Raw genomic sequence first — 27,134 nt, 5'->3', positions numbered from 1 at the left:
CAAAACAAATGGAAGTTAATATAATTAATCTTGTCATGCTTGATGGGAAAAAAAGGTGGGATTTAGTCCATGAGCCATAAATTCCTAAATTTGTCATGATTTATTGGAAATCATTGCCGACTTGTAATATAAACTTATGGAGTGTAAGTCATTTTAGTTATCATTAGCAATTCATCTTTATATACGGTATTTGCACTATAGAGTTTGTAACATGGCAATGTTAACACCTAGTAGTTGTTCAATAGCATAATGCCACAAGTTGTCGTAGTTTGAAACGTGGCAATGTCAACACTTAGTAATTATTCAATAGCATAATACCACAAATTGTTGTTGATGATGGAATACCACAAATTGCCGTTGATTATAGCTTGTGTACTTAGTAATCTTCCTCATTAACTGTAATTAGAATGTAAATCCTTGTAAACAACAAGTTAGTAATTATCCTTAAGAAAATAGTAAGTTATCATAAACTCTTGTGAGGTTGAATTTTTTGATGTTCATAAATTTCTCGTGAAATATCGTAAAGAACTTATATTTAATCGATTTTCCCCTGCTCTTAACTTGCTTTAACAATTGCGACATACCCTTTTCGATTAACCAACAACATGCGATCGGTAATTTTTTTAAATATTTATGAAATGACATTTTCTTCGAATTGTTTTAATGATTGAAATTTGTACTCTTAAGTTAATAGCCCAGATTGTACGGTTGTCGTATCATCTCGAATAGAAATCTAGATTTTTGAAAAAGTTGCTTCTATTAAAATGAATTATAATTGGTTTACCGTACGATGGGGATCAATAATGTGACCAGTTGGGTGATAAATAATGATATGAAGGCCAATACCATATATCATATCATAGCCGGCCGCCTAAAAAAGGAGGGCCTCCTCTGTCTCTCTCTCAACTTGCATTTTCCGTGACATGACAAGATAGAAAAGAGAGGCCAACCAAAGCCTTAGCAGAAAAGATCCATAAAAATAAGAAAAAGGAAGGGAAAAAGAGAGAGAGTGCCTGGAACATCCCCGACAATGTCAACCACACACGGGGATCTCCCATCCCCCCTCGCCACGTGGCGCCCCGACCCCGCCCCCTCGCTCGTCCCCGAAAAGCATAAAAATCCCCGGGGGGAGATGATCAAAAATCAACGGCGCAGAAAGATCCTTAACCCCCCGAGCTGGGTCCCTGCCATATGGTGAATTAACGTACGAGGGATTTACTAAGGTTGAGAAACAATGCTTAATAAAATGAATCCTTGGCTTGAAAATATTAAACGACAAACACTATCAATAATATGATATTATTACAAGTGACCATTTTAAAAGAAAATATTATAATTATTTTTTTCGCTAGATAAATAGAAACGAAACATGTTATTTAATCATAATCCGTGTTGGACTCCGGAATGTTAATTTGATAATCAGGATGATTAGATTAACCATGGGGATCAAAGCCGAGATGCACCGTCGTTTCTCGACCGAAGAACGCAGCAGCAATCTCCATGCAACTCCCGACTGCACACGTACTCCACCCCTTCCCTTCCTTGAGAAATCTCTCTCTCTCTCTCTCTCTCTCTGCGCTTCTGCAATTGCTCAGTTCTTGTCGCCTCGAGAATCGTTGAAATAATCGTCTCGTTTTTCCGTTCTTCCTCCCTGCCTCCTCTCTCCCTCAGCTGGAGTCGTCTTCTCTAAGCAGTCTTTCGGTTTCTAGATCTGTTCACTCTCTCCTCTCTCTCAACTGCGTTCTTCGCTCCGTTTTCAGCCTGTCACGAGGATTAGAAAAAAGGGAGAAGAGGAGATGGTGTACACGCTCTCGGGGATACGGTTCCCCACACCGTCGGTCTGCGTCTCCCCCTCTCCTCCGGCTTCAATGGCGACCGCCGGGCTCCGGCGGCTGATCTGTCTCATCATACCGAGGACAAATCTCTCCCGTGCTCTCTCTCTCTCTCGCTCGATAGTTTTTGCCTTTTTGCTGTTCAGGATCGCCTTTTCCTCGTGTTCCCTTCGCGGTGGGTGACGAAGCTCCTCCTTTGCTTCGGAAGTGATTTTTTTATTTTTATATTTTGGTTGCGGTTGTTGTGCAATCTGCCCGAAGTCGATCGAGAATGTGGCGCGAGTGAAGTGAAATGGAATGGTTCGTCTGATCGAATGCTTAACCGCCCCTGCTCTGCCTGCTTAATTTTTGCAACGCGTTCGTGTTGTGCGGGATCATCAGCTGCGGGAGTGATTTTTGTATCGTTGGTTGGTTGTTGATGTCTCTCTTCTGTCGCTTATTGCCGAGTGGCGTGCCGTGCCGAGAAGGCTTAGCGTGCGAAGCAGGTTTGGATCTCAGGCGGTTTTATTCGAACCTTTAACTTCTCGACAAGCCGAGTCTCGCCTGGAGAACCATTGCTTGAAACTTCTTTAGATATGATTTTAGGAGTTCGGCATCATAAAATTACTGGATACGGTTTCTGCAGAGATGGGAACTCTCTCTGTCTCGCATATTAGGGAATGGAATGGAATGGAATCTGAACATGATTCATTGTAAGGACGTCTGGCGGTGGTTGAAAATAAAAACTTTTGGCCAAAGAATATAATTAGAAAAAGTCGGGCTAGATGGCTTAGATTGCATGCTAAAACTTCCTCATGATATGTGGATACTGATTGTATCGTGATTATATAATGATGAGATTCTCGAGTCTAGTTCCCAAAGCAATGGTGCTTTGGCCTTACGAAGTCCGTATTCATAGATCAATAACTTTCTAAATTGTGAAGGCTGATTTTCTTATCAGGAGCTCTACTATTTCCCAAAGATAGTCTTCCATCTATGAGTGATGACTGGTTTCTTAGCTTACATATATGAAGCTAACACTGGGTTCCCTATTTGTAGGGAAGATATTCGCTGGAAAGTCTTCTTATGATTTGACACCTCATCATATCCTTAGGCATCTGAGAAAGTACTTGTTCCTGGTGGCTACAGTGATGTCCCTGCTTCCTCAACAGATCAAGTGGAAACTTCAGAAGCAGTTGCTGATTCAGGTTCGTGATCAACATGCTAGTCCATGTTGAATGTATTGATAATGGAGCCTCGTTTAAGTGACATTGCTGGAATGTCATTCTTCTTCCATCATGTATATATTGTTTTGTGGTGATAATATGGTAGTAAGTTGGCACTTTTTTTTTTTTTGGGGTCAATTTGGCACTTATAAAAAGAACAACGTGAGATAGCAATTTGGACTACAAGGCCAAATTTGGAGGGTTCATAGTGACGTTACAGAGGAGACTATGAAAAGCATTTGTATATATGTTGCCTAATGATCAATCAGAGTCTAGACTACTTAATTCTTAAGACCTCATGTGTTGGTTCAACTATCTAAAATTTCTATGTAGATATTTTCTATAAGACTGCCTCAATCTGAATGCTTTTTTTTTTTTTTTTTTTTTTTGCCATGCATCTGAATGCATGGATATTGACATTTTTAAAAGAAAAACAAATGAGAGGTGTGCACTTCAGAATTCTGAATTGATTAAGAATGCCCTCTGCCATTTCAAAGTTAAAAATCATAATATGTCACTAAAAGTTACCATTTCACATCTCTGTATAAACTGAGTTTTTGTCATGCATGGTGAACTTGCTGTCACTCCTCAAAGCTGCATGTGTCTTGGTGCAGGTTTGTATGTGGGTATAGGTGGGCGGGTGTAATTGCATAGATGTAATGTGTTCATTCTCTCCATGTAATTGCATGGGCAGGACCATGTGTTTGTGCGTCCATCTATAGGCGTCTTCTCTTTGGTTTTTTTGTGTGTCTGAGTGTTGGGGGTGGGGTTTGGGTTGGGTTTTTTCCTTTTGGGGAGAAAAGGGAGAGAAGGAGGGGGTGGGGGCATGTGGCACTTTACATTTTTTTAGGACCTACAGCATACTCTGCTGTTTAGGGAAAATTGATAATATGGTTTTTCAGAGTTTTTACCTGTCATATTTAGTAGTGAAGGCTGATCCTCAAATATGTTCTTTCTAGAATAATATTACTTTAACTGGTGCATGACATCTGTGAATGCAGTCATTGTACAACAGAAAAACCAAGCCTTTCCCACCAGGTTGATTTTATGGAACTTTATATGTACATGTTCTATGTTCCGTGTGAAATTTTCCACAAGCTCCCAAACTCAAGATCTTTCCTTTTGTTCTCCTTTGTACGTCCTTTTAGCCTTTTCTTAACCTCTTTTAACCCACATTCCATCCTAGAGTCGCATCTTCTCATAACAACGGCCAAAGGCGCTATTCACGGGTCAGATTGTCATTTATGTGTTTAGAAAGTTCTTTACAGTGGAACTACTGCACTTCCTATAGGCTCACAATCAAAATTACTACAGATAGGCAATAGCTTTCCCCCTATGTTTATGGGCTCACAATTGAGATGCAACCATGTATGAATTTGATGAAAGAATTATATAATTATGGATTTGTAGATTGAAATCTGTGATGCCAGGTGAACTATCATGCTTAATTTTTCTTGCAGACATGGCTAGTGATCGGTATATCTTATACTCATTATGACATCCAAAACCAAAGATAACCTCATGTCTCAGTCTTTGATTGTGCTTGAACTAAAATTAAATTTTGGATTTAATTTGGAGGTGTTTAAATACCCTTTTCTCTCCTATGCTGTTGTTTTAGGTGATTCATGATTCCAATGAATCTAACTATGGAAGCTGAAGAGGAGTGAGGTGAAAGAGGAGCAAGATTCTGTTTCTTCATCAGTTATAGGTGATGGAGGCAGCTTCAGAAATCTGCTCCCTTGCACAAGATGCACGTGGTGAAAGAGGAAGTAAGGAAAAGGACAATCCCTCCACCTGGCTCTGGCCAAAGAATATATGAAATAGACTCACTTTTGCTGGGTTATCGTGAGCATCTGGACTACGGTGAGATGCTCTGGCTCTCTACCTATAATTATGTAATCGCAATATCCTCATCCTAAAGTATGCATTTACTTTTAATTTTTGTTGCATTGAAGTTAAATAACTCATAATTCCCATGTGCCACCGGGCATACTTGACCCACTTGGCAATGACTTATCTCCCATTAATTGTTATGTGAGGTTAATTCCGGATTTTCATTACCCTCTTCACCATTTTTTTCCTGTAAGTGGTATTTTTTTGGACGTTCCGTGCTGACTACCAACTAGCTGTAACTCTATCTAATTCTTTATTTCGAGTCTGTAATTGTATTTGTAACTGAAAGCGATTGGCCAGGCAGAAGTCATGTAGATGGAAAAATGGAGAAGTAGAGAGGGTTATAGGAAAAAATAAGTAAAGAGTCAGACGATAAACTCAATAAAAATTTCAATAGATAGGATGTTTGAAGAGTGATTAATGATTCAAAAATAATTTCAATGTACAGAAAAAAATTTTTTTTGTGAATTTGCACCTGTTAAATCTATCACAGCATCTTCATCATTGACTTGACTTGGGATAGAAAGCAGGATAACTATTTTATTGGGACATATTATTATTCTTTCATTGCTTAGTTTGGTTTAGCATTCAATGATCATAATGGATGGATCTTTACTGGAAAAGTAACAGCTTACACTTTGCGTTTATGGATAGTTTGAATCTTGTGATGACAATCACTTCTGGACAAATCAGTGTTTGTCTCCAATATATGGAGTTAGCAACTTTTTCTTCTTATGAAGCTCATTTCTCAAGTCAAAAAGGTGCTTAGGAAAAGAAACAAATTACTTGCAGTGTTGCAGTCTTCACTCGTGAATTCCATAGTACATACATTTGGTTATGTTGATTCAGGTTAAGTTCATAGTAAGCACTCTTCTGTCAATTCTAAATTTTTGCATTTCATAATTTCAGTTTTGGACAATATCGAAAAATGCGTGAAGCAATTGACAAATGAAGGTGGGCTGGAGGCATTCTCTCGGGGTTACGAAAGTTTGGCTTTACCCGCAGGTCTCAGTTTTGTTTTGGTGCAATATGTTCTGCATATGCAGCTCTCTGGCATTTTTGATGCCTGGATGCACCAATGTCTTATTCTTTCTCATGACCCTCAGTGGCTTTGTATGAACTATATGTAATAGAGCATAAAGGAAATATTGACTCAATAGAAAGTACCAAAAGTAAGATATTGCATGCATATTCTAAACTTATTATCTGTGCAATTGGTAAGCATTTATATTGTTCACAGCATTCATGTTGTCCCTGATCATTTATGTATGTATGTACTTATATTGTATGCATCTACATGCTTCGTCTACAAGAGGATCTGGCAGTAATTTAACATGGTCTATTAAAATTTTCCAGTGCTGATGGCATAACATATAGGGAGTGGGCACCTGGAGCCAAGGTTTGTTTCTGCTTGTCCCTTCTCTTCACTGTTCTTTAATAAATTATAATGAATAGCGAATTACATACTATGTATGACACAATCAAGAATAGCTATGCATTATTTTCGTATCAATGTTAAAAAGTTCCAAATGCAACTCCATACTTATAGTTGCAGGATATCAAGATGCCCTCTCCTCCAGACTACTATTTGTTTCTCTCCCAGACTAGCTGAAATATTCTAAAAGACCAAGTTTGACTTCCTTTTATCTCTAGAACTACTTAGTCCTTTTTATGACTTGACAACAACACCAAACCTTGAGTCACCCACTGTGTTTTCTACTTTTAATGAATGCTCCCTCTCTGATCTTAGATGTGCACTTTGATTGTGTGTTCTTGATTTTTTTCTTCATCAATGCTTTGGCTGAAATGTTGATCACCTTTTTTGCTGTAATTCTGAAGCATGTTGGTTCTTATATTTTCAGTGGGCGGCATTGATTGGAGATTTTAACAAGTGGAATCAAACGCAGATGTTATGATTTCGGGTATGCTCTTTTTGCTTTTTTATTGCATTGTCATATGTTATGGATATAAATTGTTTTCTCTCTCAGCTGATGCTGGTGAATAAGGATTGCTCTGTCAAATTTAAGTGAAGGGACGAGGATGTTAAAGTGTTACAGATTTTCTTTTGCTGCAAGGGAATGACTTCATGCATCACATCATCTTGTTTGTTTCTGTACTTCTTTGTGTTATGTTTATATGTAGCTTCTTCATGTTCTTGAGGACAGTGGTATTTAATGCAGAAAAGATGTGAGGCAAGGCTTTCGAGTAACTGAAACTTTCACTTGATATTTAGGAAGCACAGCATATCTTTTGCTGTTTAATGTATTAGAGGATGCATGACCATATCTGTCTGATAACATGTGCATAAAATAGACAAATTGTCTTTTGGATTCTTTTGTGATAGAAATTATGAACTTCAAATTTGCTTTTGTTTCAAGAGAATGTTTTAAGGGCTTTCTTATGACAATGATAATTTACTCTTGCTTAATGAATGATTTTTCATGGATGCACTGTGTTGTATTGTGTGAAGTAGACATGATCTGATAAATGGGTGATATAGGTCATTTTGCTTTGTTAAGATATTTGTGTAAGAATCTTGATGGTACTATAACTTAGTTGTAATAGAACATATTTGTTTTTCAATTTTATGCTAATAGTCATCTAATCTGATGCTTAAATGCATTACTAATTTGCAAACAGAATGAATTTGGCATCTGGGAGATCTTTTTACCGAACAATGCAGATGGTTCCCCAGCAATTCCTCATGGTTCTCGAGTAAAGGTAGTCTCCTTTCGCATGAACTCTTTATCTTCCTTCATCAAGTTGGGTGATTCATGAGTAGCATGACCTTATTTCCTGGAAATATATCTAGATGTAATCAAGTCTCAGCAGCAAATGCCATGCAGCTAATTGAATTTCCACCCTTAAAATAGATACAAGGATGGGTCAGCTTTGTGAAAAGATTTCAATTCAGATCATATAGTTGATCTTTACCCAATCCTCAGTTTAATTTGGAGTTTAGGAACTTGGGATGTGAGATTCAATAGGATATAATTATTGATCTTACAGCAAAACTCTTGCTTAAGAATTATGTAGTATACACAAATTTTTAAGAGTAGTTTCAGGCTGTGAAGGAGCGATCGGAATGGGCTCTTGTGCTCTCTGAAGTAGGTCATATTCCATTCATACATCCAAGTTGTTGATGCCGTTTATTATGAAATAAGTAGAGCCACTCCTAGAGGAATTGTTTGATGTAGGATTGATATGTGGGTTGATTAAGAATGCTCAGAATACAAATTAAGAAACCATATCGTTTCACATAGACTCAGTGATTCTTCAAGCATCACTAATGAAGATAGTCCATGATTAATTATAGTGATTTGGTAGATGAATTGTTAGTCAATAGTTACTTCTAATGAAAGTTGATTATGACAAAGTTAGTTCTGTAAAATAATGACTGTTATTTTTGCTTCATATGGGAAGATTGAGTTTTTATTTTTATCTTTTGAAGTTAGCTTATATTGTTCTTCAATTTCGAATTCTATGACTTGTTTTTGCAATCACAGTCCTGGAACTAATGCACATATAATGAAAGTGCTACTTCTTATGAAACTTATACACATCTCTTTAGTTTTCTACCATGCTTGACTTATCTTTTAAAATGTTTTGTTGCCAAAAATTGGTTCCAACAATTACTGGTAGGCAAACTTTCTCTTCTGCCTTTGGGTATTTAATCAATTACTGGTTTTACATGATAATTTCGTCCAAGTCTGATATGTAGAAGTCTGAAGCAGAAGTTGTTCAAGATTTGTTGTGCTTATGGTTTTTGAGAAAAATTGTCTATTAAATTATTGAAATATTGCCTTAAACTGGAATAATCTAAGTCGCAAGTTCCAAACAGTAAAGCAATAGCTAAAACTAAAACAAGTCACAGCAAAAAGGCTGCATATATTAGTTATATACTGTTAGAAGGCTTTCATTATTCCATTCAAAACTTTGAAACGCATATTCTCCATCTCCTATGGCTCAAAGCGCCATTGCGATATTTGGAGATTGAAGTTCATAATCATTGTCGCTCCATTAAATTGCCCGAAAAAAAAAAAAAAAAAAGAAAGTTTATAATTACCTGAATGAGTTAGCCCCATGTTAGATCTACATACTACTCACTTTTAATGTATCATCATTGTACTCCTCCTGCTCGTGTGTTTAATAGAGACAGTGGAAACTTGATATAAGTCAAGAGCTCTTCATTTAGTAGGATGCACCTTCAACTTGTGGACAAATTTATTACGTAAATAAGCAAGTGTGTGCTGTCCTGCTTATGGCTTATTTACTTCCACATGCCGCTGTGGTTCCCTTTCTTGGCTGTATTCTATCGTTTTGTTCCATTAAGACTCTTGACTTGAGTAATTTCCACCATGATGTTCAGTAAATCCTTTCAGGGCCATGTAGTTGTCAATGACTGTTAAAGAAAATAAATCATCTGACACGAGTGCCCTGCAAGTTAGTTTATTTTCATTTAAAGGATAAGTGCTTCATCTTTCAGAAGGGAAAGGAAAGAATTGCTTGAACACATTCGATACAGCTGAACTTGAGAAAGTATCAGGATAAGATTAAAAAAGTACTTCCCTTTGGAAGATATTAATGTGTCAACTTTCTAATCTTCATTTGAACTTCTCTTTTTAACTTTTTGGACTATGCTTGTACTCTAGTGTAGTCCATTGGTTAGGTCAGAGCAACCTCAAATTTGTGCCGTTTGATGGAATGAATAATTTCTAATGCTGCTTTCTGGATACATCCTCTCATTTTAGTGGAGTAGATATTACCTATATTGACAGCGGTTATAAGGCTGTGAGCTACCTAATGAGACAAATGTGCCATGCAGTACCACTTTATTTAACTATGAATATTGGAACGAAATCAACATTTTCGTTAGATTGTCTTTTGGAAGCATGAGGCCATTCTCCTATTGTTTCATATTCTGAATAACCTATTTGGTCAAGAATTTATAAAAATGAATTAAAGCTCCATTTTTTGCAGTTGTTCATTAAATATTCAGCTCAATGCAAAATATAGATTCTCCATCAAAGTGCATTCCGGTAATTATTATTTCTTTAATGGAGATGTAGATTCGAATGGATACACCATCTGGTCTCAAAGATTCAATTCCTGCTTGGATCAAGTTCTCTATACAAGCTCCAGGTGAAATTCCATACAATGGGATATACTACGATCCCAGATGAGGTATGTCATATAATTTTTCACTACTTGTATGAGGAGGGCTCTCTTTCTGTGGTGGGAATGTTAGTTACTTTTGTTGTTGCATCCAATTCGTTTATTGAAGTAATTTATATCAAATCAAAGGGATGAATGGCCCTTTCTCCTGGCCTTTGGTAGTCTTCATTTTTTTCTGTTTGGTGGAATAACATGGCATGCCAATCTCACTAATAGAATTTGAGTATTCTACTACTTTGCATGACTTCAGTAACATTTCATGTCTTTTTTTCCCTCTCTTTCATGAAAGAATAATCAATGCTAGCATGACTATCATGTAAATGTAAAGCATCTTGCAATGAACTAGCTCTTTAGACCAAATTATACAGTGTTAACCAATCTAGCTTTGTAGTAAATGCCTTTTCTCCTCAAAGCTCTAATATTGTTTCTTTCCATATAGATATAGGTATCTTTGGATGATTCATATGACTTTTCTTATGTTAGCCCGTCTTTGGAACATCCCATGTTACTATCTGTGAAAACCAGGGACCACTCTTGACCTACTGGTTGTTGAATAAGCAGTAGGGACAACATACCTAGGTTGCAGAAGTCCAATAGCTCGCCTTTGCACAACCTGAGTCTGACAGTCTGTCCTGGTTGCCTCTGGCTGGAACATAGCATATTTTATCCTGGACTGAAGCTTTATTCCCTAGGGTATTCTTTGCTTCTCATTTTTGCAGATTATTCAGAGTCAAATCATTCTGTCATAGAAACTTCCACGCCTAGAATAGCCAGTTCCAGGGACTTGATTTTCCATCTTTAGATTTTTAGTGGAAAGCTGTCTGCTCCCTGTAAAAAATCTTTAGAATGCTGTGATGAAATAATTTTATAATCGTTCATAAATCTCTTGTCAAGAGCACTAGAGGTTTTCAGGTCTGAGATAATTGAAGGATACTTTGTGTTGCATACTGAAGCAACTTTTTATTGATACTTATGTTCCATCCCCACTCTGGAGCCCCTGTCCAAATAGCATATTCTATCTTACAACTCCTTGTTATTCATGCTTGGGGGATGAGAACATCTTTATTTCTTGCAATGACGAGTATATCTGGATAACCCACCACTGATACTGATTCAGTTCCCTATACGGAATATAGTTTGTGAGTATGGTAGACTAAAACAATTTTATTCTTTGAATATCTCATTTTACATCTGACTGATGCTTGAATACCTGAAAGGTCATGTGAATGAGATGATTTTTGTGAATCCGTATGTGACTAGCAAATGCAAAATCGATAATGCTGGATATGGCTCGATATAAACAAAAATAATGCAGGATTCAGTACAATGTATTGGGTTGATGTGATACTTGCAAGAAGTCAAGTCATTATTAGTTGTGTTTATCTGCAGAGGTAACAGTAAATTTGTGATTATCTTTACAGATGAAGTATGTTTTCAAGCATTCCAGACCAAAAAGGCCAAATTCACTTAGGATCTATGAAACACACGTTGGAATGAGCAGCACGGTGAATTTCTTCTTTCAATCTCTTTCTTGAGCCTGGAGTGCCTTTTTTACTTTCTGAGTTGTACTTTTTTCTCCTCGCTAGCTATGTGGAGTCATGACAATTTATATTTAATGTCATTTCTCATTGCATGACCCTGAGGCCAGTTCTTTCAGTTGTTTTATTTTATATCTATGGCTTATGGACTTAAGAGTAAATTTATGCATGGTAATTGCTTTCAATGGCTATATTCTTTGTAGCAAACAATGTTTTGTTTGGTTCCTTATTAAGAAGAAAATCCCACATTGCCCTATTTCTATTGTAGACATGCCAATTTTCTTAACTTTAAAGATTTGTCCAGTTTCTTCTTTGAGAATACAATTCAATGTTCCTTTCCCTATTTATATAATTACCTTTACCAAAAAAAAAAATACAATTCAATATTGCGTATATGTAGTGATTAAGAATGATCTTAATCCTTCTTGGGTTTTTCTTGTTTTCAAGTCAAGACCTTTTCCTTTTCCTTTACTGCTCTTCACTGATGATCAGTTCTGTGGTTTGGTGCAGGAGCCAGTAATTAATACTTATGCCAACTTCAGAGATGAAGTTCTTCCTCGTATTAAAAGACTTGGTTACAATGCAGTTCAGATCATGGCGATTCAAGAACATTCATATTATGCAAGTTTTGGGTAAATTGCTTTTCTCCTGGAATTGCCATGTATATTCTGATTTTTTTATGGTTATTTCTGAATGAAATCTACTGTGCGGTACATAAGTGGCAGGTTGCCAATCATGTTTGAATTTTGTTCACTGTCATTCCAACTCTTTCTGTTGCAGGTATCATGTCACAACTTCTTTGCTCCCAGCAGCCGTTTTGGAACCCTGATCTCAAATCTCTAATAGATAAAGCCCATGAGCTGGGTCTCCTTGTTCTCATGGACATTGTCCACAGGTATCTGGTGAATTTCAGTTTTATTGCATTGGCTGGGATTCTTGTTAATTTTGTCATTTGTAAGTCAAATTCAAAACACGACAAAACATGAAGCATCCAAGAGCTGCTTTCTAGAAGAAAGTTAGTACTAGGTGAATCTGTCTCAATAACTGTGCAATTTGATTTGACTGTACTGGGGCATCATTTCTTACTTATATTTTTGAGTAATGTTGAAGTCCATCAGATTTTCATTTGCATGAAATGAATAGGCCAATATCATTACTGTAGTTGAATCTTTGTGGTATTGAATAAGTGGTTAGTTGATCTTTATTGTTGAATACGAGACAAATCTGTAGATTGTTGACACCCTTAGCATTGCAAGTGAATCTGCTCTACAGTAATGATGTCGTCATTTCTGAATCCACTTGTTTTTGCGACATTAATCTCTTCATTATCCTCCTCATATCATCTGCCAGTTGTCTCACATTCATCTTATAAATGTCTATTTACTTTGTAATATACTTTAATACTGCTCCTTTTATACTCTCCCTGATTGCTTGTTTTATTGCCTACAGCCATGCATCAAATAACGTGTTAGATGGGTTGAATATGTTTGATGGAACCGACAGTCACTATTTCCACTCTGGGTCACGAGGTTATCATTGGATGTGGGATTCTCACCTTTTCAATTATGGAAGTTGGGAGGTATGTTCTCCTGTGCAATCTTCTAGCGAATTAGTATTATTTGTAACTAAATTTGTAAGACTTGATTTCTCTCTGACTCTGGAATGTGTTGCATCAGTTCTTCTCCCCCTCCCTTCTCCCTTCTTCTCCTCCCTTCCCTCACCCATTTTCCTTTGCCTCATGGAGACATCTTCTTAGAAGAAGACTTGTGCCTAATAATGTTAAATCCTTTTGATCCAGGTATTGAGGTATCTCCTTTCAAATGCAAGGTGGTGGCTTGAGGAATACAGATTTGATGGATTTAGGTTTGATGGTGTGACATCAATGATGTATACTCACCATGGTTTGCAGGTAACATCCAGATTTACAGTAATCAGTATTGGCACTGTTAGGTAATTATATGTGCATGTGTTTGTGTGCGCATGCATGTATATATGTACGTATTGCCAGTATTTACAGGGACTAGGTGAAAATTTCAGCCCCAAAACACACATTAGGCAGAGAAAAGCTATATGCACATAAGGCAAGTTGAAACTGCATATTTTTGTGTATATATGCTTTAAGAATACACAAGCTACTTGCATTCTACACGCAACTAAAGCTAAAAAATCTAGTTTGAAAGTTAAGGCTACTCTCTTTTTCACTAAGCATTCCTGTATGGTTCCTTGGAGAATTTGTGGTGTTGACAGGAGCACCATCAACTTCAGTTGAGCTGCTTTACCTCCAGACGGCGTTTGTTTGACTCAAAACTCATGCTCAAAGCTCAACTTAAGCTCAATCTAGTATCAATAACTGTGCTGAAGTATAAGTCAAGAATTAATTAAAGCTTAAACTCGAGTCTTAAAATGTAAAATTGGAGTTGCAAAATGCTTTTGAGACATGTATCAAACAATCTCTGTTAAAGTTACCTTCAAATCTGTTTCTTCTGGCTTTTGCACCCTCCAGAATTTTAAAAACAGAATTATATCGAGCGGTCAATAGCCGACTGAGAAGATTGTACCTATTTGTTTATGGATAGGACAACTGTTTGGATCATAATATTTCATACTGATTGATAGATAGCCTATTAAGATCTGGTTGATTGACAGAGTTTTTGGTAAATAAATCCTACATTTCAATACTTGAACAATTTGAGAAGTTTTAGGGATTTGAAAATTTTAATGTGACCAGAACAAACACAAGCACAAAATGTTCTTTGAAAAAAAAAAAAAAAAAGGTCACTCCAAAAGGACCAAGTTGAATGGAAACCTAGGACCCTATTTTTAAGTGACTACCAAAGGTCGGACTTTTATATGACTGGTGATTTCCAACTTGCACCACTTTGACCTGCGTTATTCTGTATCTAAGCAACAGACGGATGTTTATGGGTATGACATTGGTGTGGTGTGGGTGTGGGCATGGGAAAGTTCATCTCAAGCTGGAAAATTGTTTATTGCAAAAATACTGTGAGTCTAAATCATCGTAGAGTTACTTAGCCAAACTTAGAATTAAAAAAAATAAAAAAATTAAGTATAGCTTGATTGCAAATGACTTAAGATTTTCCATCATGTGGCAGCCCATAATAGGGATCCAATCTTGGGTTTTGAAGGACTCACTGTTTAACCAAAAAAATATGACAAGGTGATTGTCACAAAACTGATTAGAGAACCCGCAGCAAGTAGAAAGAGAAAGAAAGAAAGGAAGAAGAAATAGAGAGGAGGAGAAAGAGAACGTAAAAGAAAGAAAGAGGGCTATATTTTTCTGTAATCACAGAAACCCTACACCCATTGTATTTATATTGAATATAAATTGTATATAACAATAATATCCTTATGTAAGTAAAAAAATAAAACTCTGATAATAAAGGAAACTTAATAAAAAGTAACCCAACACTCCCCCTCAGCTGGAGCATATAGGTCGTCCTGCCCAGCTTGGAACAACCAACAACAAAAAAGCAAGACGAAATAATGCTTTGGTAAACATATCGGCAAGCTGATCTCTAGAGGCAACGTAAGAAAGTAGCAACCAGCTTCTGCTTACATCATATGCTTAGTTCGCTCTTGAAAAACATGATTCCTAGCTAATATAAATAGCTGCTTGATTATCACACATCATATCAATAGGTTGATTAATCGAAAATCAAGCTCCTGGAGAAAGATTTCAACCACAACAATTTGGCCACAGTATGTGCCATAGCACGATATTCAGCCTCTTAATTTGTTTCTTCCTATAGATAGTAGAGCCTAATCAACAATCGTAGTAATAGTAGTAGCAGTAGCAGCAATGATAGTAACAGCAGCAGTAGCAGCAATAGCGAGCAACCGCGTGGTAGTAGCGGTAACGGTAGTAGTAGTAGCGGTAACGGTAGTAGCAGTAGCAGTAGCAGCGGCAGTAGCAGCAGCAACGGTAGTAGTAGCAGTAGCAGCAATAATAGCAGCAACGGTAGTAGTGGTAGTAGCAGCAGCAGCAGTAGCAGCAGCACTAACGGTAGTGGTATGTTGTGATAGTAGGAGCAACGGTAATAGTAGGAGCGGCATGGCAATAGTAGCAGCAACAGCGGTAGCGATAGCATTAGCAACAATAGTAATAACAGTAGCAAGAGCAGCAATAGCAGCAGGAGGAGTCGTAGTAGTATCACTCATGATAATAATCTCAATATAAATATATTTACCACAGAAATCTCGATTCAAATAATTATATGCTTGATGGAAACCAGCAAGACCAGTCAACCATAATCAATAAAGTACTCCACGATTCTTGAATCCGCTAATTAGTAAGTATTGTAATCCATGTTCACAAACCAAACTTTGATGAATTTGATATCTTCAGTCTCATATGTATCAAAACTTGAAGAAAACCGATAAAAATTACAGCTTTAGGTGGCTGTGCATAACCTAGGGACTCTCAAACCAGCAATAGGATCAAGTAATCGAGTAATTAAACTGGCTCGATACCATGTCACAAAACTAATTAGAGAACCCGCAGCAAGTAGAAAGAGAGAAAGAAGAAGAGAGAAGAAATAGAGAGGAGGAGAAAGAGAAACGTAAAAGAAAGAAAGAGGGCTATATTTTCTGTAATCACAGAAACCCTCACCCATTGTATTTATATTGAATATAAATTGTATATAACAATAATATCCTTATGTAAGTAAAAAAGGAAATAAAACTCTGATAATAAAAGGAAACTTAATAAAGTAACTTAACAGTGATATTATAGATTGTATGTTGCCGGCCTCACTACCATAGGAAAAATAAATTTGAAAAGTCACCTGAAAATATTTCTCCATTTCTTGATGATACACTCTTTTTGAAGGTTGAGGGCCACATGACTGAAACTGTTCAGGCCAAATTTCTTAAGTGCGCTGCATTATTTTGAACCTCAGCTATAAATCAAATGTAACAAGCATGATGCTAATGTTTCCTTTTATGGTTTCATTGAAATTATTTTCCATTTACTGAAATGTATCTTGCACGTTTGCCGTTTATATTTACTTTGATTTGTCGTAACAGTTTGTTTTTGCCATTCAGTTCACTTGACTCTTGCTTCCTTGTAGTGAAGCACAATTTACTAATGACTTGGTATTTTCAGGTAGCATTTACTGGAAATTACAACGAAGTACTTTGGATTTGCCACTGATGTGGATGCTGTGATTTATCTAATGCTTGTGAATGATCTCATTCATGGGCTTTTTCCCCAGGCTGTTACTATTGGAGAAGATGTATGTAAATTCTCTTGCTCTACAATTTTGTTATCTCTCACTACACTTTCACGGCTTAGCGTAAGCAATGTGAAATCTTGTTGTTGACTGGTTTGGATTCTGATTCATCTCGGAACTACCGTCTGATCCATGCAACCTGACGATTTGTATATGTTACATTCTCCTCCCCTTTATCTTCCTTTCTTTTAGTCGCCGTTGGATCAAAACTGCCATTTAGTTGTGGTGCTCCAATCAATACCCAGCTAATACATGTCATGATATGGAACCCACTTTTAAATGCATTGCTCCAAGGAATTGTGAACCTAAAAACGGTATAATGTTCACATCAATCTGGTAGCTCTAAGTCAGTTCTAACTCTTATATATTCTTGCATGATTGTGAACCTAATCTAGCTTATGTATCACCAGTGAAATATAGTCTGTTAAGAAAGTGCAAAACTTATACTAATTAGATTCAGCTGGTGAAAGCTTCTTAGCAATCTAATTGCCTGACTAAATTATTTTCTCAATGGTTTATTATATGCAAACCACATATGAGATATTTATTGTTGAATTTGACTGTGGAATCTATTCCAAGTAATTGGTTCTACCTCCCTCAACATATACTAATGTGCAATGTTAGGACCATCCTTAGGCAGGAGGCTTCTCTTGAGATGGTGAGGCAGTGTGAGAAATATTTCTTAAACGTGCAGCTGTTATTGAATGACTGACTGTCAAAAACATTGATATAAAAAAGAATTAAATTATAGGCGGTAGTTGTTGGCAGTTCTTAAGATACAGTTGCTAAGCATTGGGTATGTTTATCCTAATTCCAAAGAGTTTTAACCTTCTCATCAAGTGCTTAGAGGATTGAGAGTGATGGGTTAAATTATTTGCTGAAGAAATTCTCTGTGGAAGCTGCTTTCTGTTCCATTTATCACAGTTTTGTGAGATGAATATAAAAGATGATGATAACTTTACCTCTTTGAATTTGCAGACTGAAATCACAGTTTTCTTTGTGCATCTTTTTTATGATAAAAAAAAAGGTTTGCATGAAAAACTCATCATAGTTTGTATGGAATGTTAGTCGCACTTTAAGAGTTTTGCATCCAAGTTTAACATTGAAAAACTCTTCAAGCGGTGGTTCTACTTTGTTTCTTCTATACTGGAATATCATTGTGAGAAACTATCTTCAGCTTTTACTTGGCTTTAATTAGTTAATTGGTCAATGAGGCACTGAGTTTCTAAATTTTTTTAACTCATCTTTGGTTGACTGTCCTTACAGGTCAGTGGAATGCCAACTTTTTGCATTCCTGTCCAGGATGGGGGTGTTGGATTTGATTATCGCTTGCATATGGCCATAGCTGATAAATGGATTGAAATGCTCAAGTATGTTGCTATCTTCTTTTCGAACCTCTAATTGCATGTGCACACAATAATTTGCATGTAGATGCTAAAGTCATTTGCATGAGTATCTAGTCCATGCATGGGAAGTAGAAAAATTTCGACAAGATGGTAGTTGAATCTGCTCAACAAATATGTAGGGTAAGGATCCACAATGAAAGATAAAGTCGGTCTCTCGGATAGATTTCTTATTCATGGCGTAGAGTTTGCATATCCATGCAAGGAAGCAAATTAAAGCATCTGAAGAAGAACAGGGCATAATGCATAACACTAAAAAATATTAACTAAGGAATGCGCTGTAGTTTTTGAACTATAGAGGGTCAATTGACTGCCAATATATATTCATGTCTCATTCTTTAGTTTCTAATGAGGATGACATTGATCCAAAACTTTTGGATTCATCCAACACAAGGCAGAATTAAATGGTGGTATACTTCCATTATCGGTGATCCTAGTAGAAAAATTGGTGAATAAGAACGAAATATTCCATATTTCTCTCCACGGTGGTTGTTATCTTACATAATGTAGAGAAAAGTTACTTCGTATTATTCAATAAACTTTAATATATATACATCAAAAATAAACCTAAAAGTGGTAAAGACTAATTCACCCTTCTTACTCTAACACTCCCCCTCAAGCTGGAGCATAAATATTAATCATGCCTTGACTTGTTACAAATATGTTCTATCCTCCCATTACCAATGACTTAGTAAAGATGTCTGCAAGTTGTTCCTTTGGTTCGAACATGGTAGGGAAGAATTACTCCATTACGCAACTTCTCTCGGATAAAATGACAATCAACCTCAATGTGTTTGTTCTCTCATGAAACACGGGGTTGGAAGCTATATACCTGGCCGGCTTTATTATCGCACCACCACGAGTCATGGGTACTAAATCTTTAAGTCTAACTCGAGTCAATAAGCGTCGAATCCACACTAATTCACACGTCACTTGTGCCATGGCTCTATATTCGACTCGGCACTAGGCGGGCAGCAACACTTTGTTTCTTCTTTTCCATGATGCAGATTTCCTCCGACTAAGGTACAATATCAGTAGTTGATCTTCTATCATGCGGGACCCGGCCAATCAGCATCGAGAAAAAACCTTCAACTTTGTTATGACCATGGTTTTGGTAGAGAATTCCTTTTCCCGGAGCTTTCTTCAAATACCTCAATATCCAGAATAAGCGCATCCCGGTGAGATGTACGAGGGAAGACAAAAATTGGCTTACTACCTTGCAACGTAGGAAAAGCAATGTGCGGTCGGTAAGCGTAAGATAATTCAGCTTACCTACAGTCTTCTATATCTCTCGGGATTATTAAGAATTTCTCCTCCATCGGCAACTAATTTAACCCCTTGTTCCATGGGTGAATCAAGAGGCTTTGATCCCAACATACTGTCTCGGTGAGCAAATCTAATACATATTTTATTTGTGATAGAACAACACCTTTTGTGATTGTGCCACTTCGATTCTAGGAAATATTTCAATTTTCCTAAATCCTTAGTTTGAAGCTGTTCTTTGAAAGATAGGCTTTTAGCTCGGACTATACCAACCAAGTCATCTCCCGTGATGATAATATCATCAACATACACAATCAAGAATAATTTGCCTCCCTCGATTGTTTATAAAAGAAAGAATGATCATTTCCACATCTTGAGAGCCCAAAAGACAATACAACCTGGAAAATCTTCCAAACCATGCTCGTGGAGATTGTTTCAAACCATATAAAGATCTTTTTAATTTGCAAACTAGTCGGACTCCCACGAGCAACAAACCACGGAGGTTGCTCCATATAAACTTCCTCATGAAGAGTGCCATTCAAGAAAGCATTCTTAACATCAAGCTGAAATAAAAGGCCAATTATACGTTGCAGCAAGAGAGATCGAATACGAGCAGTAAGTTTGGCAACAGGAGAAAATGTGTCTAGATAGTTAACCCCCTTACACACAGAGCATACCCTTTTGCAACAAGTCTTGCTTTTAAGCGAGCAAGAGAACCATCGGGGTTAACTTTTACAGCATACACCCATCGACAACCAATAGCAGTTTTGCCTAGAGGAAGTGGTACTAAGTCCCAAGTTTTATTAATCTCAAGAGCACGTAATTCTTCTTCCATTGCTGTCCTCCAACCAGAATTTTGTAATGCCTCGGTGAGACTTGGGGATAGGATATTGTTCAACAGTAGTTAAAAAAGGCTTGAAAAGTAGGAGACACGAAGAGTGAGAAATAAAATTTGCAATAGAATGTTGAGTACAAGTACGTGTACCTTTGCGATGAGCAATAGGAAGATCAAGATCGAGATACAAGAGGAGGACGGCTAATGGTGGATCAAAGGAGCTGAAGTCGACGTAGTAGTGACATGAGGAGCGGGGGAGACGATAGTAACATCACGATGACGTCGTGTATAAACTGGAGAGGAGGTGGTTTCTTTGTAGATCGGGGAAACATTGGGAATAGTAGGCAGAATGATGGTCACATACAAGTTTTCATCTAATTCGGACACATCAATTGGAACATTATGATAAGGGTGGATTCAAAAAATGAAACATCAGCTGTTACAAAATATTTTTCAGTAATGGAGAATAACAGCGATATCCCTTTTGAGTGCGGGAATAACCCATAAACATACACTTGAGTGCCTTGGGATCAAGTTTTGATACTCGGGTCGATGATCACGAACAAAAGCAGACACAACCAAAGATACGGGGTGGTAAGACAAACAGTGGTTCACTAGGAAGCAAGGTGGAAAAGGAATACCACCTTGCGAGAATAGAAGAAGGCATGCGATTAATGAGATAACATGCGTTAGAACAGCATCGAGACCAAAAAGGTTTTGGTACCTTCATCTCAAATAACATGGATCTAGTTACTTCCAATAAATGCCTATTCTTCCGTTCAGCAATACCATTACATTGTGGGGTATCGGGACGGGAAGATTCATGGATCATACCATGTTGAGTCATAAAATCGAAAAGGATGTGGAAAAATACTCCTTAGCATTATCGGACGCGAGAACTTTAACACATTTGCCAAATTGAGTATAAATTTCAGATATAAATGCGAAAAATAGAAAATAATTCTGAACGATCTTTCATTAAATATAACCAAGTAACTCTAGAATAGTCATCGACAAAAGTAACAAAATATCTGAAACCCGAATTGGAAACCACACGACATGGACCCCAAATATCTGAATGAACTAATAAAAAAGGAGATGCTGATCGTTTAATAACTCGAGGTGTATAACTAACACGATGTAATTTGCCAAGTTGGCATGACTCGCACTCTAGACTAGAAAAGATTGAAAACTAGAATCTAACTTTTGAAGACTACGTAGAGAAGGATGACCAAGACGACAATGGATTTGATGTGGGGACGCAACACTTGTGCAAGCAGCGAAGAAGCATCTTCAAGTACATACCCCCCTTCCTCACGTCCTCTACCAATCGTCTTCTTCGTAGCCGGATCTGGAAGACACAAGAATCGGGATAAAAAGTTGCGGAACACTGAAAGTTTTTGGTTAACTTACTAGACATTAGGTTAAATGGAAATTGTGGAAGATAAAACACGAGGACAAAGGTAATGAAGGACTTGGGTTAAGCTGTGCCAATTCCCTAACATGTGTAGGTGACCCATTGGCTAGAGTAACTATGGATGAAGATGGAGAAAAAGAGGAAAATATACCTGAAAGACCTGACATGTGATCAGAAGCCCCTGAATCAATGATCCAAGGACGAGAAGTAGCCGAAAGACATGCAGTAGCATTACCTGTCTGAGCCAAAGTAGCAGTAGAAGAAACAGGCTTTAAAGTTGCTGATTTGGCTGATTTGGCTGATTAATGAAGCAAGTTGCTGTTTGGGTTGGCTGATTTAGTTGCTGATTTGGCTGATTAATGAAGCAAGTTGCTGCTTGGGTATAGTGCAGTTATTTATTTGATGATTTGAAAGTTGTGTGGTAGCTTTTGTCACTATATTTGATAGTGGTAATATTGGGTTATTGAATTGTTGCGGCTGAGTTGTTTGTGGAAGCTAAGGTCGAAGTTTATTTATTCTTATTTGGAAAATGGACGATGAGAGGAATATCTTGTGATGGTGAGGTGATTTCCTCTTCATCTAATCGAAGTACGATAAGAAGCTCGCGGTAGTGCTAACTTCCACCAATGGAAGAAAATTGTGAAGCTTACTTTGACGGGCGGGAATCAACATAGACACTTAGCGAGTTTAAGCCTAGAGATGATGTAACTTGGGATGGTGTTGATGCACGTATTCTTGGTCAAATGCTGAATTCTATGGAGAGTAATATAGTTGACATGGTAACTCATATTGATACGATCGAGAGAACTATGGGAGTATTTGAATGTCTGTATTCTGGCCAAGATAATTTGTCACGGATTTATGAGCTATCACGGGAGTTTTATCGATTTGAAAGAAAAGGGCGCTCTATTGCTCGGTGCTGCAGACTTTAAGAGATTGTATGAGGAGTTGAATGCTGTTCTCCCTATTACGGGTGATGTTCAACAAATGCAACGTCAAAGGAACAATTGGCTGTAATGGGATTCTTAGGATGTCTTGGTTCTGAATGTGAAAATGTTAGGTCTCAGATTCTTGGAGGAGAGAATATAGCATCACTCACAGATACATTTGCTCGAGTTCTTCGAGTATCTCGTGAGTCCTCTCAGGATACTACATCTATGGTGGGAGTTCAGCCCTTGTGTCCCAGGACTCGGGCGGTAGTGGTAATAGGAGTGATGGAGGAACCCGTGGCGGGTATAGTGGGCGTGGTGTCCGAGGGGAGGAGGCCGAGGCATTGGAATAGGGAGAGGTCAAGGTAATCAGCATCCTTATGGACAATTCCATATATCTACTGATAATTCGGGAAATACACGAGTTTGTCATTACTGTGGCAAACCTGGTCATATTCAAAAATTTTGCTACAAGCTACATGGGAGACCGGGGCAGCAGCACCAGTTTGCTAATACGGCGTCTAATATTGACCCTACTCCACAGTCATCTGAAGACAAGGTGGTGGTTATGTCTGGTGAGGAATATGCTACGATACCATGTAGAGAAAAGTTACTTCGTATTATTCAATAAACTTTAATATATATACATCAAAAATAAACCTAAAAGTGGTAAAGACTAATTCACCCTTCTTACTCTAACACATAACATTAACAAAGAATCTGTCCGAGACAATTCAAGGTCAAGATAAAGTAAGTGAAGGAGAAATTGACTGCCAATCTTTATGCATGTCCCATTCTTTAGTTTCTAATGAGGATGACATTGATTCAAAAACTTTTGGATTCATCCGACACGAGGTAGAATTAAATGGGGTCAAACTTTTTCATTATCAGTGATCCTAGTAGAAAAATTGGTGAATAAGAATGAAATATTTCACATTTCTCTCCATGGTGGTTTGTATCTTACAAAACATTAAGAAAGAATCTGTCCGAGACATCTCAAGGTCAAGATAAAGTAAGTGAAGGAGAAAAAAACGACATGAGCATGTATTCTTAGTGTTTTCTTTATCAGGTTAAAAAATGATAAGGACATGGATCGTGCTGTTGGATTATTAACTGCCGGCATCCAGTTCTGCTATGGTGGTCAATTAAAAATGTCCCTGCTGGCTCTCCCCTGCGCTATTCATCATAGGGTGTTATTTCTATTTCTTTTATTTTATTCTTTTGTTGGGTGGGTTGGGGTGGGGGTTCTTGGTAGGGAATAATCTTTGTGATCAGGTGAGGTTCGAATGGGGACTCTGTCCCTAGCCCTGCCCCACATACATTTTGTTTTGTTGGTTCCCCTGTTTTCAATTCTAAACAAGTTAAACCTAGTGTTTCGTGATCTTATTGGTTACTCATTTCAAGAATGTCCTGAAAGCTAAAATTTTGCGTTTACTTTGAGAAAATGTTATCCAAATGGCTATATTTCTTAGATTTTGGAGCACCAATGTTACTTATCATTCATTTCAAGAATGTTGTTTAAGCCAAAATTTTGCTTTTGATACAATATATTCTCTATAAGAAGTTAGGCTTACGTTGGCAAACACAGATCCTTGCCACAGCCTGTTCGTGATTTTTTTTTAATTACCAGCACCACATTCCCTATTTATATTGTGCAACTGGACAATGAATGCTCTTTCCTTGTATCGAATGTCCTGATAAAAAAATTCGTACTGAAAGATATTCATAACATGAATAAGATTTATTGTCTTTGCTTTGGATACGTCTGATCAAGAACTTCTTGCAGAAGAGAGATGAAGACTGGAGAATGGGTGACATTACTCACACACTTACCAACAGAAGGTGGTTGGAAAAGTGTGTTTCCTATGCAGAGAGTCATGATCAAGCTCTGGTTGGTGATAAAACCATTGCTTTCTGGTTGATGGACAAGGTCAGACAAAATCTTATCTAAGCTAGCCTACATTTACTCTGGTGTTGGGTCTGCTACTTCTGTTTATTTTGCTTGGACATTAAAATTCCTATATAATACTTTTCCTTTATTGTCTAAATGGTTTGATTGATACTTATGTTGTCTAGTATTCTGATTCAACTTGATCTTATGTAAGTTATGCGGTGTCTAGAGACATTTACCAATTAAATGTCGCCACGTGTGCATCTGCTGCAAGTTCAGAGGGATTGGGTGCTAAAAATGTGTGTATAATTGTGCAAATGATTTGTGGTTAAAATTACTGCGTTTGGACGTTAATTAGATAGCTTCTTATGAACATCATTTTTCATTGTAGTGGAAACTTGAATGTACATGATTGACAGTTATGAATGAACAATTACATCTTCCGATAATTCATCGTTCTCATGGTTTTGTTTCAGGATATGTATGATTTCATGGCACTGGATAGACCGTCAACTCCTGTTATAGATCGCGGAATAGCATTACACAAGATGATCAGGCTCATTACTATGGGATTAGGGGGGGAGGGATATTTAAATTTCATGGGAAATGAATTTGGACATCCTGGTGAGTTGTCTTTCTTTTTCATATATTTGAGAATCATGTTCAAGGATTCTCTTTCTAATGTTGCCTGCTACACCTCTTGATGGTTCTGCAATAACAAGGGCTGCTTGTTACTTTTTCTTGAGTAGAATGGATGGACTTTCCAAGGGAAGGAACGGTTTCAGTTATGATAAATGCCGGCGAAGATTTGATCTAGTAAGTTTTTATCAGCCTCCAAACCAATATAGCCATGCTTGTTTTCAAAATCAAGAAGATATATACGCGATTTCAAGTAGAACAACTTGTTATTCAACTCCAGTCATCAATTAGGCTCAAAATAGTGTAGATAGACTACAGAACAGAAATAAGCCAAGAATAGCAGGTGCCTGATTTTTGTGTTTTGGTAGTTAGAAAGTCTTGCTGTAAATTCTACACTTCATATGTCAGCCTCACTTCTTTATGACATGTAGGTAATTCAACAAGCTTTGTTTTAGTGTGCAGAGAAGATTCTAAAAATACCAGTGTTCTAGTGCACCTTTCTCTTGTTAGATCCTGTCTATCAACATGTTTGTAGCATTTTTAAACCTGTCTTCACTCTTTAGCATCCAAACCATCTGTATCAGCTCCATTTAACTGCTTAATATGGACATAGGTGCCCAATCACTTTTTACATCGCCCTTCTGTTTCTTGTCCCTGTTCCATCACAAAATTTTGCATGGAGCTCTTGTGGACTTAAATGGGCAACATAGCACAAGGGAGAGGATTTACTTTGTGCAAGTACAAAACCATTATAGAAGGCAAACACGGTCTGGAAAAAGAAATCATGAATGTTCCAGAGAATGAAGCTAGTTTCTTTGCTGCACTCTATTGGCTTCATGGAGTCAGCTCTGCATGCTGATTATCGCATTTCTATCAAAAGTACAAGCTGGCTATAGATTTTTGAACGTTCAAGCTACTATCTATTTGGATCATTTTGAACTTGAAACAGTAATTCCTTATCTACTGGGGGCATAAACACTTTGCTTAACTAGCCTGACTTGCGTCTAAGTTTCTGTTCATGTACATATTTTATCTGTTGTTCTATTTTTATTCTTCTTTTGTTGACTAACTTAGGGCCATTGATATTGCCCCTTGTTTTGCTGTTATTCTTGCAAACTAATGTCCCTACTTGTGTAGGGAGATGCTGAGTATCTAAGATACCGGGGAATGCAAGAATTTGATCAGGCTATGCAGCATGTTGAAGAAGCTTATGGCGTAAGTTTTTAATATCTAGATTATTCCATTACTTTTGTGAGGTTGTTCTATATTATGTAAAATGCTGCAGTCACAATTTACTTTTTGGATATCATTGAGATATGTGAAATATGATTAGAGAATTGGCCCAGGGGTATGGAGGAATAGTGTGTGATAGGAACTTAAGAATTTCCATTTGCGAATGTGTCACTGATTTTTCTGTAGATTATGTTCTAGTTGAAGAGATGATACGACACTGCTCTAGCTTTCATTCCTCAGGCTCTTCTGAAGGATATATTCACCTCTGTGACCTTCTACATCAATTCTCACCAGAACCTAGAGTTCCTTTAAGAATTTTCAACAGTCAGAGAAGGCCAATCTTGGATTAAATAATGGCTTTTTGCAATTTGTCTGCCTGAGTATGTTTTTCATTTGATAAGAGAATTTCACTGTTACCAAGGGGTGCCAAACTAGTAACAGAAAGAGCTCAATGAAAGCATTTACATCCATTCACCAAAAGTATAAAACTTTAAACCAATTTTGCCCGTTTTAGGAGGTTCTGTTTTCATAAGGACAATGCCCTTTTTGGGATAGAGCTGATATTCTTCTGTTTGTTCAATAAAAGAGTATGCTTCCACTTTCTATGCTTTTGTTTTTTATCCTCCAAT

The 27,134-nt window shown here is 37.3% G+C and overlaps 2 protein-coding genes and 1 long non-coding RNA gene across 3 annotated transcripts; 2 read left to right on the top strand and 1 right to left on the bottom strand.

The window, feature by feature from the left end:
* The first annotated feature begins 5,895 nt into the window (after positions 1 to 5,895).
* On the top strand, positions 5,896 to 6,846 carry LOC120294587. Its single transcript, XR_005551798.1, has 3 exons — positions 5,896 to 5,935; positions 6,287 to 6,329; positions 6,793 to 6,846. It is a non-coding gene; the product is annotated as an uncharacterized LOC120294587 (long non-coding RNA).
* Positions 6,847 to 10,087: 3,241 nt separating this feature from the next.
* On the top strand, positions 10,088 to 14,650 carry LOC120296381 (1,4-alpha-glucan-branching enzyme 2-1, chloroplastic/amyloplastic-like). The gene is made up of 6 exons (XM_039318311.1): positions 10,088 to 10,114; positions 12,154 to 12,268; positions 12,424 to 12,538; positions 13,093 to 13,222; positions 13,442 to 13,552; positions 14,549 to 14,650. The coding sequence occupies exons 1-6, from the start codon at positions 10,088 to 10,090 to the stop codon at positions 14,648 to 14,650; spliced, it is 600 nt and encodes a 199-aa protein (XP_039174245.1).
* A 773-nt stretch (positions 14,651 to 15,423) lies between these two features.
* LOC120296378 (antifreeze protein Maxi-like) lies at positions 15,424 to 15,822 on the bottom strand. The gene has a single exon (XM_039318305.1). It carries the CDS (start codon positions 15,820 to 15,822, stop codon positions 15,424 to 15,426), a length of 399 nt encoding a protein of 132 aa, XP_039174239.1.
* Positions 15,823 to 27,134: the final 11,312 nt, after the last annotated feature.

The sequence above is a fragment of the Eucalyptus grandis genome, chromosome 1 (assembly GCF_016545825.1).
Source record: "Eucalyptus grandis isolate ANBG69807.140 chromosome 1, ASM1654582v1, whole genome shotgun sequence".
Taxonomy (NCBI): Eukaryota; Viridiplantae; Streptophyta; class Magnoliopsida; order Myrtales; family Myrtaceae; genus Eucalyptus; species Eucalyptus grandis.
The sequence above is the reverse complement of the archived record's forward strand: the minus strand, read 5'-3'. Positions and strand labels throughout refer to the sequence as shown.

Excerpts from the sequence above, each read along its gene's own strand:
- LOC120296381 (XM_039318311.1), top strand. The coding sequence starts at position 10,088 with ATGGGATATACTACGATCCCAGATGAG. Across the intron at positions 12,269-12,423 it reads AGAACATTCATATTATGCAA|GTATCATGTCACAACTTCTT; the intron begins GTTTTGGGTAAA and ends TTTCTGTTGCAG. Across the intron at positions 13,553-14,548 it reads ATACTCACCATGGTTTGCAG|CAACAGACGGATGTTTATGG; the intron begins GTAACATCCAGA and ends TCTGTATCTAAG.
- LOC120296378 (XM_039318305.1), bottom strand. The coding sequence starts at position 15,822 with ATGAGTGATACTACTACGACTCCTCCTGCTGCTATTGCTGCTCTTGCT.